At 46.5% G+C, this 12,611-nt stretch overlaps 1 protein-coding gene across 4 annotated transcripts in view; it reads left to right on the top strand.

Annotated features, from left to right (window-relative positions):
• Positions 1-10,054, top strand: part of tbc1d30 (TBC1 domain family, member 30) — a 109,653-nt gene extending 99,599 nt beyond the window's left edge. For 2 of the 4 annotated variants that reach the window (XM_038780548.1, XM_038780550.1), the window contains 2 exons: positions 1,768-1,839; positions 8,972-10,054. In XM_038780548.1, the coding sequence (XP_038636476.1) occupies positions 1,768-1,839; positions 8,972-9,717 (818 nt within the window). In that variant the 3' untranslated portion in view covers positions 9,718-10,054. The remainder of the gene's footprint in view (positions 1-1,767; positions 1,840-8,971) is intronic. The other 2 variants (XM_038780549.1, XM_038780551.1) reach the window with 1 other exon arrangement.
• The last annotated feature ends 2,557 nt before the right edge of the window (positions 10,055-12,611 follow it).

The raw sequence follows: 12,611 nt of genomic DNA, 5'->3' as shown, positions 1-12,611 counted from the left end.
GAGTAGATTTCTAACTATTCAGGAGAAGCAAGGAAGGATGAAATGAGTAACAGCACAGAATCATGAGGGACTTCAACAACCCCCCAAATAAGTTGGGAAAGAGAGGGAGAGGAAGGGATGAAGGAGTGGAGGGGATAGAAGGGTCTTGTTTACAGCAGGCTTATAGTACTGTGTGCAGCTATGGTCTCTGTTGAAGCATTGCAGACAGAGGAGAAAAGACTTACAACTGTCAGGAAGGGCTGCACAGGCTGGGCTCTTTTCTCTGGGAAAGAGAAAAGCAAGACGAGACGAGATAGGTTTGGCATGGAAGGGTGGTGGAATGGGGACCTGGATAACATGAAAGGTGGGAAAATGGATTGCAATAGAGGGGAAACGGGAATGGATGGTAATGAGAGGGAAATGGACTGATCCGGAGATCTTTAGGATAAATGTTGAGAAACCGGGACTGGTGCTTCACTGAGTTTGTGGAGAAAGTGCAAAGTTAGATGGGAAATGGAGACCTGTTCCTGTATGAGCTCGGGCTCAAAGGAGAAGAATGTAATTGTCTCTGTGAAATGATGGGGAGGGGGAGTTGACTGAATACGTTGTCATTGCAACTGCTTCTGGAGGAGTAGAGTGCCTCTGTGAACAGGGACAGTAGGAAATTTGGTATCAGAAAGTAACCCTGAGGTATGTGATAGAAGTGTTATTTATTTTTTTTAGTTTAAAAACCTACATATTTTGAATTATAAAATTGCTTAAAATTAATTGGGATGCTACATTTGAAAAATACTCAAGGTTTTGTCTTCAATATTTCATTTTCTCTTTGAGATTTTGGATATGCCAATCACTTCTGTTTAAAATTCCACATGATTATTTGCTTTAACATCAGGGCTATTTGTGTGTGACCTGCTTCTGGGTAATTGTGTCAACGTTTTTGAGGTTGTTGGTCAGTTTTTGCTGGTTTTCTAGACAGTGACAGTAACAGTTCATGGTAGTGACAGAGGTTGGAACTGTCCACTACACTTGCGGAATACAAGAGAGTTTGCAGAAGATACAAAAGTTTTCCATAGACTCCTGTGGCAGTTAACTTCGCAGTCCAAGACCTCCGATCCTAGAAAAAGCTTTCTATTTGTTTATGCTGCTGTCTTACTAGTTTAATGAGGCGACTTCAGCAACTGATAGCTTAGCTTAGAATTTACCTTAAGTGACTGAAGATAACCATGTTGAAATATACCATGAACTCCCTCCCAAGGACCTACTGGATAAAAGCACCAGTAAATGTGCTGCTAAGTCATATAGACCAAAAAGTAATTGGTTCAATATCCAGTCTATGATGGGTTAGTACTAGATTAAACAGAAGGGATTGATTCTAATTGCGATTTGGTGATTCTGCATGTTAGAAAATGCATATATATGGACGTTGGGGGAACAAGATTAAGCCTGGTTGTGACACATTGCTTTACCTCGTGGCTGTTGAGACTTGCTGCTTGGGCTCATGAATGAGGACTGGTCATTTGGATAAGGTCCTGGACTGTGGAACTTGCTCACTCGGGGGTGGGTGATCTTCACAGAAGGGAAAGGGAAAATAAAAAGATCCGATTGCAAAAACGCATTCACAAAATACCCGTTTAAAAAGACAGGAGGACTTTTGGAACCAAGCATTTTCAGAAGCATAACACCAGTTTTAACACAAGGAGGATTTCTGGTTACCTTATTTGCAATTATAAACACTGTTCGGACTAACCCTCCTTGTCCAGTTTTTAAATGTTCTGTTTCTTTCATTAGGAACAGAAGAAGAAATTAATCCTGGGATCATTCCAGATCCCAGAGACAAGCTGAATAATGCTATTGGAAGAAGTTAGTGTTTTATGATTTTATTTTGATTTCATTGTTTCATATCACAATCTATTGAGGGACTAGACCTGGAAACACCTTCATGTGAATTAACCTTTTCTTTTCCTGCCCTGCACTTCTCTACTGTCTCTTACTTCCTTCCTCCTTTCAGCCAAACACTTCGTTTTCTCATTTTGTTCTTGAAGCAACTCACAGCAACGTAATGAATCATCTGTCAATATTAGTGCTTAAATAAGTTCAACCGCATAATCATATGTTTTTTAAAACCACTTGCTTTTTGGTGAATATTTGTGATTATTGGTGAGTAATGGGCCACATTTTCACTTTTTGAAGATCTCCGGCGTTAAGTGTTGCACAGGGTGGTGGGGGATGTTACTGACTGTGGTCGGAACAGAAGAAACACCAGGAACATCTTTCTTCCCCCACATTAGTGCAGAGCAGGCTTGTTTCTCCCGACAGTCGGTCGCAAAGCAGCGGTTATAGTGCCCGGGAAAAATGCAGTTTCCCACTCTCCATTGGGAAAGAGAAAAGGAAATACTTCTTGCATCCGCCACTTTGCACAAACTAATGAGTGCAATAACCATGATATTCCACCCCCCCCCCCCCCCCCCCCCCCCCATAGAAGCAAATTAGTGCGGATGCTGGAATCTCAAACAAAAACCGAAAATACTGGGCAATCTCAGCAGGTGTGAGTGTCTGTGGAGAGAGAACGGAGCTTTGTTTTGAGTCTGGATGGCCCTGCTAGGGGGCCGACTAGTGGGCCTGGCTAGTGGCAAGGACATCCCCCCCCCCCCCCCCCCCCCCCCACAGTGGACCAACCCACTTCCTCGCTGCTCTCCAAAAGGGGTTAGGGTTGTGGTTGGGGTCGGGGCCCACCTCATCGCCAAGAGATCCTGCAGGACACGAAGCATGATTGGATCATGGGTTGTGGTGGTGGAGGAGTTTGGTGGTGGTCTTGGATGAGGCGTGTGGCGGTGGGGGGAGGTGTGGAGTGGTAATGGGGGTGGCAACACTCGTGCCATGGGGAACCGCAACTCAGCTGGGTCTCACTTGCTCGCCGATGCCAAGCTCCACCTCAGTGACTGCCCTCTCTTCAGGCACACCGGCCAAGTTCAATGCACGCTGCTCTGCTGCGCTAGGGAGCCGCAGGTCCTCTAGTCGTTTCCCTCTCCCAGCGGTTGTGGCCTGCCTTCTCCTTGGAGTGGGGGTAGGGACCAGAAAACACACAGTTTTAGGCAGTCGGACGCATGCAGCACAGGGGCGGGTAGCTGGTGGCTTTTGTGGCCAGGGTACCCGTCCATGGCAGCCGGTATAGGTGCTGGCGTGTGTTGCAAGGTGGGGAGCACGCACACTGCCGGCGGGTAGGATCCTGTCGCCCTCCAAGTGGCGGTAGGTTATGTTAGACGGGGGTGGTGCCAGGGGCACAGTGCTGCCTGCTCACCCTGGCCACCCTGAGGAGGTTGTGCAGTTTTTTTTAACAGCTGGCCTATCCTGGTGGTCTTGCACATGACGCTCACAACCTCTGCCACCTGCGCCAGGCTGAGGAACAGTGGCGTCTGGCAGCCTCCTTCTCACCCGGGGTACAGGGTAGCCCACCTCTCCGCCACGGCATCCAGCAGGGTCACGAGTTCATTGTCAGTGAACCAGGGTACCCTTCTCCTTGCTGCCGGCCTGTTGGCTGGGATGAGTGTGTGGGGGGGGGGAGTGGAATGTTTATATGCATCTGCAGCTTGTCAGCCTCTCAAGTGTCAACCCCGACCCCGGCGAATCGGACATTGTTTTTCATTGAAATCAATCATGTTCTGCACGGTGCTGGTGCTAGCCCCTCAACGGTGTGGAATCGGTGCAGGAGCTGCGCTAATTTTGCTGTTGTTGAAGTCCACCGATTCTGTCCCGGCGTCGGCACTTAGCCTCTGAAATGGAGAAACCCACCCCTCATATTTTCCAATTGAGATTAATCTTATCTGGAAGTAGCGTAGTGGACAATCAAAAGCTGCCCAATGTAATCAGTGCTGACCCGAGCCTGGTTTCCAGATACAACTGCATTAAAATATCCTGGGTGAGCTCCAGGCATCAGATACACTTCTGTTATCTTTGGCCATGAAAGACCCCCCCTCCAAGGAGAAATGATCAAGTAGAAATAAAAGGATTCCCTCATTTGTTATTACCAACTGCACTGCTCCACAGTCTAAAACCTGTATAGAAACAATACTGGATGAAGTTTAATGCTGGACAAGGTTAGGTCACAGGAGAGAACCCAATGAATATTTCATTAATGTTCTATACATAGAACATAACAGCGCGGTACAGGCCCTTCAGCCCTCGATGTTGCACCGACCTGTGAAACCACTCTGAAGCCCATCTACACTATTCCCTTATCATCCATATGCCTATCCAATGACCATTTGAATGCGTTTAGTGTTGGCGAGTCCACTACTGTTTTAGGCAGGGCATTCCACGCCCTTACTCCTCTCTGAGTAAAGAACCTACCTCTGACATCTGTCCTCTATCTATCTCCCCTCAATTTAAAGCTATGTCCCCTTGTGCTAGTCATCACCATCCGAGGAAAAAGGTTCTCGCTGTCCACCCTATCTAATCCTCTGATCATCTTGTATGCCTCAATTAAGTCACCTCTTAACCTTCTTCTCTCTAACGAAAACAGCCTTAAGTCCCTCAGCCTTTCCTCATAAGATCTTCCCTCCATACCAGGAAACATCCTGGTAAATCTCCTCTGCACCCTTTGCAATACATCCTTCCTATAATGCGGCGACCAGAACTGCATGCAATACTCCAAATGAGGCCGCACCAGAGTTTTGTACAGCTGCAACATGACCTCTTGGCTCTGAAACTCAATCCCTCTGCCAATAAAAGCTAACACACCGTACGCCTTCTTTACAACCTTATCAACCTGGGTGGTAACTTTCAGGGACCTATGTACATGGACACCGATATCTCTCTGCTCATCCACACTACCAAGAATCTTACCATTAGCCCAGTACTCTGTCTTCCTGTTATTCCTTCCAAAATGAATCACCTCACACTTTTCTGCATTAAACTCCATTTGCCACCTGTCAGCCCAGCTCTGCAGCTTATCTATGTCCCTCTGGAACCTGCAACATCCTTCCGCACTGTCCACAACTCCACCAACTTTAGTGTCATCTGGAAATTTACTCACCCATCCTTCTACGCCCTCCTCCAGGTCATTTATATAAATGACAAACAGCAGTGGCCCCAAAACAGATCCTTGTGGTATACGACTAGTAACTGAACTCCAGGCTGAACATTTCCCATCAACACCACCCTCTGTCTTCTTACAGCGAGCCAATTTCTGATCCAAACTACTAAATCACCCTGAATCCCATGCCTCCGTATCTCCTGCAATAGCCTACCTTGGGGAACCTTATCAAACGCTTTACTGAAATCCATATACACCACATCAACTGCTTTACCCTCGTCTACCTGTTTGGTCACATTCTCAAAGAACTCAATAAGGTTTGTGAGGCACAAACTACCCTTCACAAAACCGTGTTGACTATCCCTAATCAAATTATTCCTTTCTAGATGATTATAAATCCTATCTCTTATAAATCTTTCCAAGACTTTGCCCACAACAGAAGTAAGGCTCACTGGTCTATAGTTACCGGGGTTGTCTCTACTCCCCTTCTTGAACAAAGGGACAACATTTGCTATCCTCCAGTCTTCTAGCACTATTCCCGGAGACAATGACGACATAAAGATCAAAGCCAAAGGGTCAGCAATCTCCTCCCTAGCTTCCCAGAGAATCCTAGGATAAATCCCATCCGGCCCAAGGGACTTATCTATTTTCACACTTTCCAGAATTGCTAACACCTCCTCCTTATGAACCTCAGCCCTACTAGTCTAGTAGCCTGTATCTCAGTATTCTCCTCGACAACATTGTCCTTTTTCCTGTGTGAATACCGATGAAAAATATTCATTTAGCACCTCTCCTATCTCCTCGGACTCCACGCACAACTTCCCACTATTGTCCTTGACTGGCCCTACTCTTACCCTAGCCATTCTTTTATTCCTGCCATACCTATAGAAAGCTTTAGGGTTATCCTTGATCCTACCTGCCAAAGACTTCTCATGTCCCCTCCTGGCTCTTCTAAGCTCTCTCCTAAGGTCCTTCCTAGCTAACTTGTAACTCTCGAGCGTCCTAACTGAACCTTCACGTCTCATCTTTACATAAGCCTTTTTCTTCCTTTTGACAAGTGATTGAACTGCTTTAGTAAACCACGGTTCCTTCGCTCGACCACTTCCTCCCTGCTTGACAGGTACATACTTATCAAGGACATGCAGTAGCTGTTCCTTGAACGAGCTCCACATTTCAATTGTGCCCATCCCCTGCAGTTTCCTTCCCCATCTTGTGCATCCTAAGTCTTGCCTTATCGCATCATAATTGCCTTTCCCCCAGCTATAACTCTTGCCTTGCGGTATATACCTATCCCTTTCCATCGCTAAAGTAAACGTAACTGAATTGTGGTCACTATCACCAAAGTGCTCACCTACCTCCAAATCTAACACCTGTCCTGGTTCATTACCCAGTACCAAATCCAATGTGGCCTCGCCTCTTGTTGGCCTATCTGCATACTGTGTCAGGAAACCCTCCTGCACACATTGGGCAAAAACGGACCCATCTATAGTATTCAAACTATAGCATTTCCAGTCAATATTTGGAAAGTTAAAGTCCCCCATAACAATTACCCTGTTACTTTCGCTCCTATCCAGAATCATCTTTGCAATCCTTTCCTCTACATCTCTGGAACTTTTCTGAGGCCTATAGAAAACTCCCAACAGGGTGACCTATCCTTCCTGTCTCTAACCTCAGCCCATACTACCTCAGTAGATGAGTCCTCATCAAACGTCCTTTCTGCCACCGTAATACTGTCCTTGACTAACAATGCCATCCCTCCCCCTCTTTTACCACCTTCCCTGAGCTTACTGAAATATCTAAACCCAGGAACCTGCAACAACCATTTCTGTCCCTGCTCTAGCCATGTCTCCAAAATGACCACAACATCGAAGTCCCAGGTACCAACCCATGCTGCAAGTTCACCCACCTTATTCCGGATGCTCCTGGCGTTGAAGTAGGCACACTTTAAACCACCTTCCTGCCTGCCGGTACGCTCCTGAAACCTTGAAACCTTACTTGTGACCTCATTACTCTCAACCTCCTGTATACTGGAGCTACAATTCAGGTTCCCAATCCCCTGCTGAATTAGTTTAAACCCTCCCAAAGAGCATTAGCAAATTTCCCCCCCCAGGATATTGGTACCCCTCTGGTCCAGGTGCAGACCATTCCATTTGTAGAGGTCCCACCTACCGCAGAATGAGCCCCAATTATCCAGGTATCTGAAACCCTCCCTCCTGCACCATCCCTATAGCCACGTGTTCAACTGCTCTCTCTCCCTATTCCTCATCTCACTAGCATGTGGCACGGGTAATAACTCTGTTTGTTCTAGCTCTAAGTTTCCCGCCTAGCTCCCTTAATTCCTGCCTTACATCCCTATCCCTTTTCCTACCTATGTCGTTGGTGCCTATGTGGACCACGACTTGGGGCTGCTCCCCCTCCTTTTAAGGATCCCGAAAACACGATCCAAGATAAATACAAAGCATCTTTCTCATTCAACAATGACCTTTTCCCACACTCTTTTACTTTACCTTATGAGACAGAAGGATGCGCTTTTTACTACTTCTCACATTATTGCACTCCTAAAGTTGCAGAGGAGATACCGTAAGAAGATATGGGCAGCACGGTGGCACAGTGGTTAGCCCTGCTGCTCACAGCACCAAGGACCCGGACTCAATTCCATCCTTGGGTCACAAATGTTCCTCATAACATCTTTGTATTTGTGCTCTGTTCCTCTATTTACGAAGCCCAAGGTTCCTGAATAACTACCTTTTCAATCGACCCGCAAGTGGATAAAAACCTGGCAGATGGAATGTAATGTAAAGTGATACACTTTGGTAGGAAGAATAAATGGGCTGAATATTGTTTAACTGGAGAAATACTGCAAAACACTGTAGCCCAGAGGGATTTGGGGGTCTTCATGCTTAAATCACCCAGAGCTAGAATGCAAGTTCAGCAGGTAATTGGGAAGGTAAATGGAATGTTGGCCTTTATTTGAAAGGGAATAGAATATGAAAATATGGATGTTCTGCTAGAAGTATATAAGACACGAGCTAAACCACACCTGGAATACTGTGAACAGTTTTGGTTCCCTTATCTAAGGAAAGATATACTGGCATTGGGGCAACCCAGAGCAGGTTCATAAGGTTGATCCTGGGTATGAGGGAATTTTCTGACGAGGAGAGGTTGAGCCTGTACTCATTGGAGTTTAGAAGAATGAGAGGCGATCTTATTGCGACATGTAGGAATCCCTGGAGGCTTGACAGGATAGATGCTGAGAGGAAGTTTCCTCTTGTGGGAGAGTCTAGGACCAGAGGGCAAAATCTCAGAATAAGGGGTCGCCCATTTAAGACAGCGGTGAGGAGGAATTTCTTCTCTCTTAGGGTGGTGGATCTGTGGATGTCTTTACTGCAGAGCGCTGTAGAGGCTGGGTCATTAAGTCTATTCAAGGTTGAGGTAGACAGATTTTTAATCAGTAAGGGAATAAAGGGTTATAGGGATACGGCGGGAAAGTGGAGTTGAGGACGATATCAGACCAGCCATGATCTCATTGAATGACGGATCACAGTCTATGGGCCAAATGGCTTACTTCTGCTCTGACGTCTTACAGTCTAACCTCAAAGGAGCACTATGATAATGTGAATTTTCTTTGTGCTGGAGTGCACCTGCCAACTCATGTTGAATTGCAGGAACCTAGGTGTTATGGACTTGTGCCCAGCAGGATCCGAGTTACACCTGCTCTTACCCTGACTACATCTTGTTTAAAAGTTCATCCAAAGCTTATGAAATTACAATGTAATGCATAATAAATACTTGATTAATGTTTTTATTTGAAGATTCAATGTGAACTTTATGACCCAGCTGTGACTTATTCTGAGAATCTCGGGGAGAAATGCGAAGGTGGAGCTGTGCAGTCAGAGGTTATGACCAACCCTGTCGTTTATTAACCAGGGGATTGTTTTTTTTTAATTGTGTGTTTCACAGGTGAAGGACCTGCCACCAACATTCTGCCTTCACAGATCAATCAGACGCCAATGATGAATCACTTGCTTCTGGGGAAGAAGCTGAGGACGACGAACGTGATCACTCGGAATGCTGTTATTAATGTGCCTGGGGCGAAAGCCCCACAGGATGACATAAAGTCAAAGCTCAACTCGCCCTGGCGCACTCACATTCGAGTTCATCGGAAAAACCTAGCAAGGTCCAAGACCCAGCTGAGCTACGGCGACACCATCGGCCTAATGGAGGAGCCGAGCCAGGCGGCTAAAGAAAGTCAGAAAGCAGTGGCAGAATCGTCTCTAAGCTCAACAGAGTGCACGGAAGCAGACAGCAAAAGCATCGAGGATAGAGTGTCGGCGCAGGCAGATGGGCAATCTTCCGAGCCGGTTTACAGGGATGACAATGTGAATGTGATTGAGCACCGGCTAAAAGGACTAGATTTAAGCCAGAGTGAGACGGCAGCAGCGACTGAGCCACCCAGCCCATCACCGAGCCAAAGGCACTCATCTGATTCTTCAGATTCTGAAAAGGGAACTTCAGACCCAGGGCACAGAACTAGCACTTTGAAGAGTCAGACATTCAGCCCTTTCCCGAGCGTCAAACCTCCCAGAAAATCAGCAGCGGCAAGGAATTTAGGATTGTACGGGCCAACCGAGAGGACCCCCACGGTCCATTTCCCCCACATGAGCAAAAGTGTTCGCGGCAAACCAAAAGGCAGCAGGAAAGAATGAAAAGGTTAAATTCCGAGGCTGACCATTTTGTTATAATTTATTCTTAAATTAAGACGTTTAAAAACATTTTATAATATGTGCAATGTGAGAAGACCTACCGTATGTAGGTTTTAAAACAAACGTGGTTTGAGTACCTGAGGTCAAATTCTGAAGTATTGCTGTGTTAAATGTGTTTTCCTGTAATTGAAGACCAACATTAAATGCGTCATGATCTAATATTGCTGGACAATTGAAGGAAAACAAATCAAAGCACTAAACGTGGTGTTGGACAAAAAGATCTATTGCTGTCTTACATGTTGCTATCGTACAATGTGACAATAAAAACTTTACAATTTCAGCTCGATTAATTTTCATATTTTAATCTTCAATCAGAGATCAGAATCTCAATGTGTGTGGGTTCATACCAGTCTACAAGCATATCCAATTTCTGTTCTTTTTATTGTTTATTTGCCTTTGCAAGTCAGTCCCATGAGAAAGTATGGGCCACTGATAAGAACTCAGTCAAGCTCATGCATTTCTAAACCTTTCTTGCTCCCTACAGGCATTACTTTGCTAGCCTATTATTCTGCAACCTTGGGGATGTATTTATTTTAGATATGGGTAGAGGGCTCCCACTGGTGGTTGGCTGGCTAAATGCACCATCTAACATGGCACTAAGTCTGTTCCGCCATTCAATCATGGCTGATATTTTTCTCAGGCCCATTCTCCTGCCTTCTCCCCATAACCCCTGATCCCCTTATTAATCAAGAACCTTTCTATCTCTGACTTAAAGACACACAATTTGGCCTCCACGGCCTTCTGCAGCAGAGTTCCACAGATTCACCACCCTCTGACTGAAGACATTTCTCCTGGTTTAGCACAGGGCTAAATCGCTGGCTTTGAAAGCAGACCAAGGCAGGCCAGCAGCACAGTTCAATTCCCGTACCAGCCTCCCCGAACAGGAGCCGGAATGTGGCAACTAGGGGCTTTTCACAGTAACTTCATTTGAAGCCTACTCGTGACAATAAGCGATTTTCATTTCATTTTTTCATTTCATCTCAGTTTTGAAGGATTGTCCCTTTAGTCTGAGATTGTGTCCTCTGGTTCTAGTTTTTCCTACAAGTGGAAACATCCTCTCCAAGTCCACTTTATCCAGCCTCGCAGTATCCTGTAAGTTTCAATAAGATTCCCCCTTATCCTTCTAAACTCCCAATGAGTATAGACCCAGAGTCCTCAACTGTTCCTCATATGACAAGCTCTTCATTCCAGGGATCATTCTTGTGAACCTCCTCTGGACCCTTTCCAAGACCAGCACATCCTTCTTGAGATACGGGGCCCAAAACTGCTCACAATACTCCAAATGGGGTCTGACGGGCAACACGGTAGCACAAGTGGATAGCACTGTGGCTTCACGGTGCCAGGGTCCCAGGTTCGATTCCCCGCTGGGTCACTGTCTGTGTGGAGTCTGCACGTTCTCCCAGTGTCTGCGGGGGTTTCCTCCGGGTGCTCAGATTTCCTCCCACAGTCCAAAGACGTGCAGGTCAGGTGGATTGGCTATGTTAAATTGCCCTTAGTGTTCAAAAAAAAGGTTAGGAGGGGGTGATTGGGGTATGGGGATAGGGTGGATGTGAGGGCTTAAGTGGGTCGGTGCAGGCTCGATGGGCTGAATGGCCTCCTACTGCACTGTATGTTCTATGACCAAACCCTTATACAGCCTCAGAAGTGCATGTATTCTAGCCCTCTCGACATGAATGCTAACCTTGCATTTGCCTTCTTAACTGCCTGCACATTAACCTTAAGAGAACCTTGAATAAGGACTCCAAGTCCCTGTGTGCATTTGACTTCCAAAGCATTTCCCTATTTAGAAAATAGTCTATGCCTCCATTCCTCCTTCCAAAGTGCATAACCTCACACTTATCCACATTGTATTCCACTGCCACTTCTTTGCCTACTCTCCTAGCCTGTCCAAGTCCTTCTGCAGCCTCCATACTACCTGTCCCTCTACAGATCTTTGTACCATCTGCAAACTTTGCAACAATTAATAGTCCAATCCTGGATCTGCAGACACTGCCACAGGTTTGGCAGGTGTTATTTGATCAGATGGGTGGGTGGAGCACTCTAGACTTTGCGCTCTCTTTCCGCTGTTTAGCTTGGCCTCTGCGTGCTCCACCCTGTGATGCTTGAAGTGATTGGCACCTTCGTGGCGATGTCGGATGACTTTTTCGAGCTCGCGGCAAGCCGGTGTTGCGCTGAGATGGAGTTGAGGAATGGATGGGGTTGAGGAATGGATGGGGTTGAGGAATGGATGGGGTTGAGGAATGGATGGGGTTGAGGAATGGATGGAGTTGAGGGCACTTGCGTTGAAGGCTGTGTTTTGGTTGTGGATGTCCCCGTAGCGCTCTCTCCAGCGGGTGCTGACTGCCTCTTTGTGACCATTTTTGGCTCTCGCTGGGTTGGGTCCCTGGGTAGTTGGACCGTGAATGGTTTTGATTGCGCTGAAAAAGTCGCGCACACCGTGGCTGCCGTTGAGTTGCTCATTCTCCTGCACCCTTACCATCCAGCATCTGTTGTTTAGGTCACAAGTTCGCTGTTGCACCTCAGTCTTCAGTTGCCTGTAGGCTTGTTTCCTCAAGTTTTGGTGGAGCCGTCAGTTCAGGAATGCCTTGTGTTTGCAGCCAAGGAGGTTCCTGGATCTCCCAATCATTCACATCGAACCAGGTGTTTCCTGGTTAACCATAGAATTTACAGTACAGGAGGCCATTCGGCCCATCGAGTCTGCACCAGCTCTTGGAAAGAGCACCCTACCCAGGCCCACAACTCCACCCATAACCCAGTAACCCCATCCAACACTAAGGGCAATTTTGGACACTAAGGGCAAATTAGCATAGCCCATCCACCCAACCTACACATCTTTG

Source organism: Scyliorhinus canicula, chromosome 20 (genome assembly GCF_902713615.1).
Source record: "Scyliorhinus canicula chromosome 20, sScyCan1.1, whole genome shotgun sequence".
NCBI lineage: Eukaryota > Metazoa > Chordata > Chondrichthyes > Carcharhiniformes > Scyliorhinidae > Scyliorhinus > Scyliorhinus canicula.
Note: the sequence above shows the minus strand (reverse complement) of the source record. Positions and strands in the feature narration are given on the sequence as shown.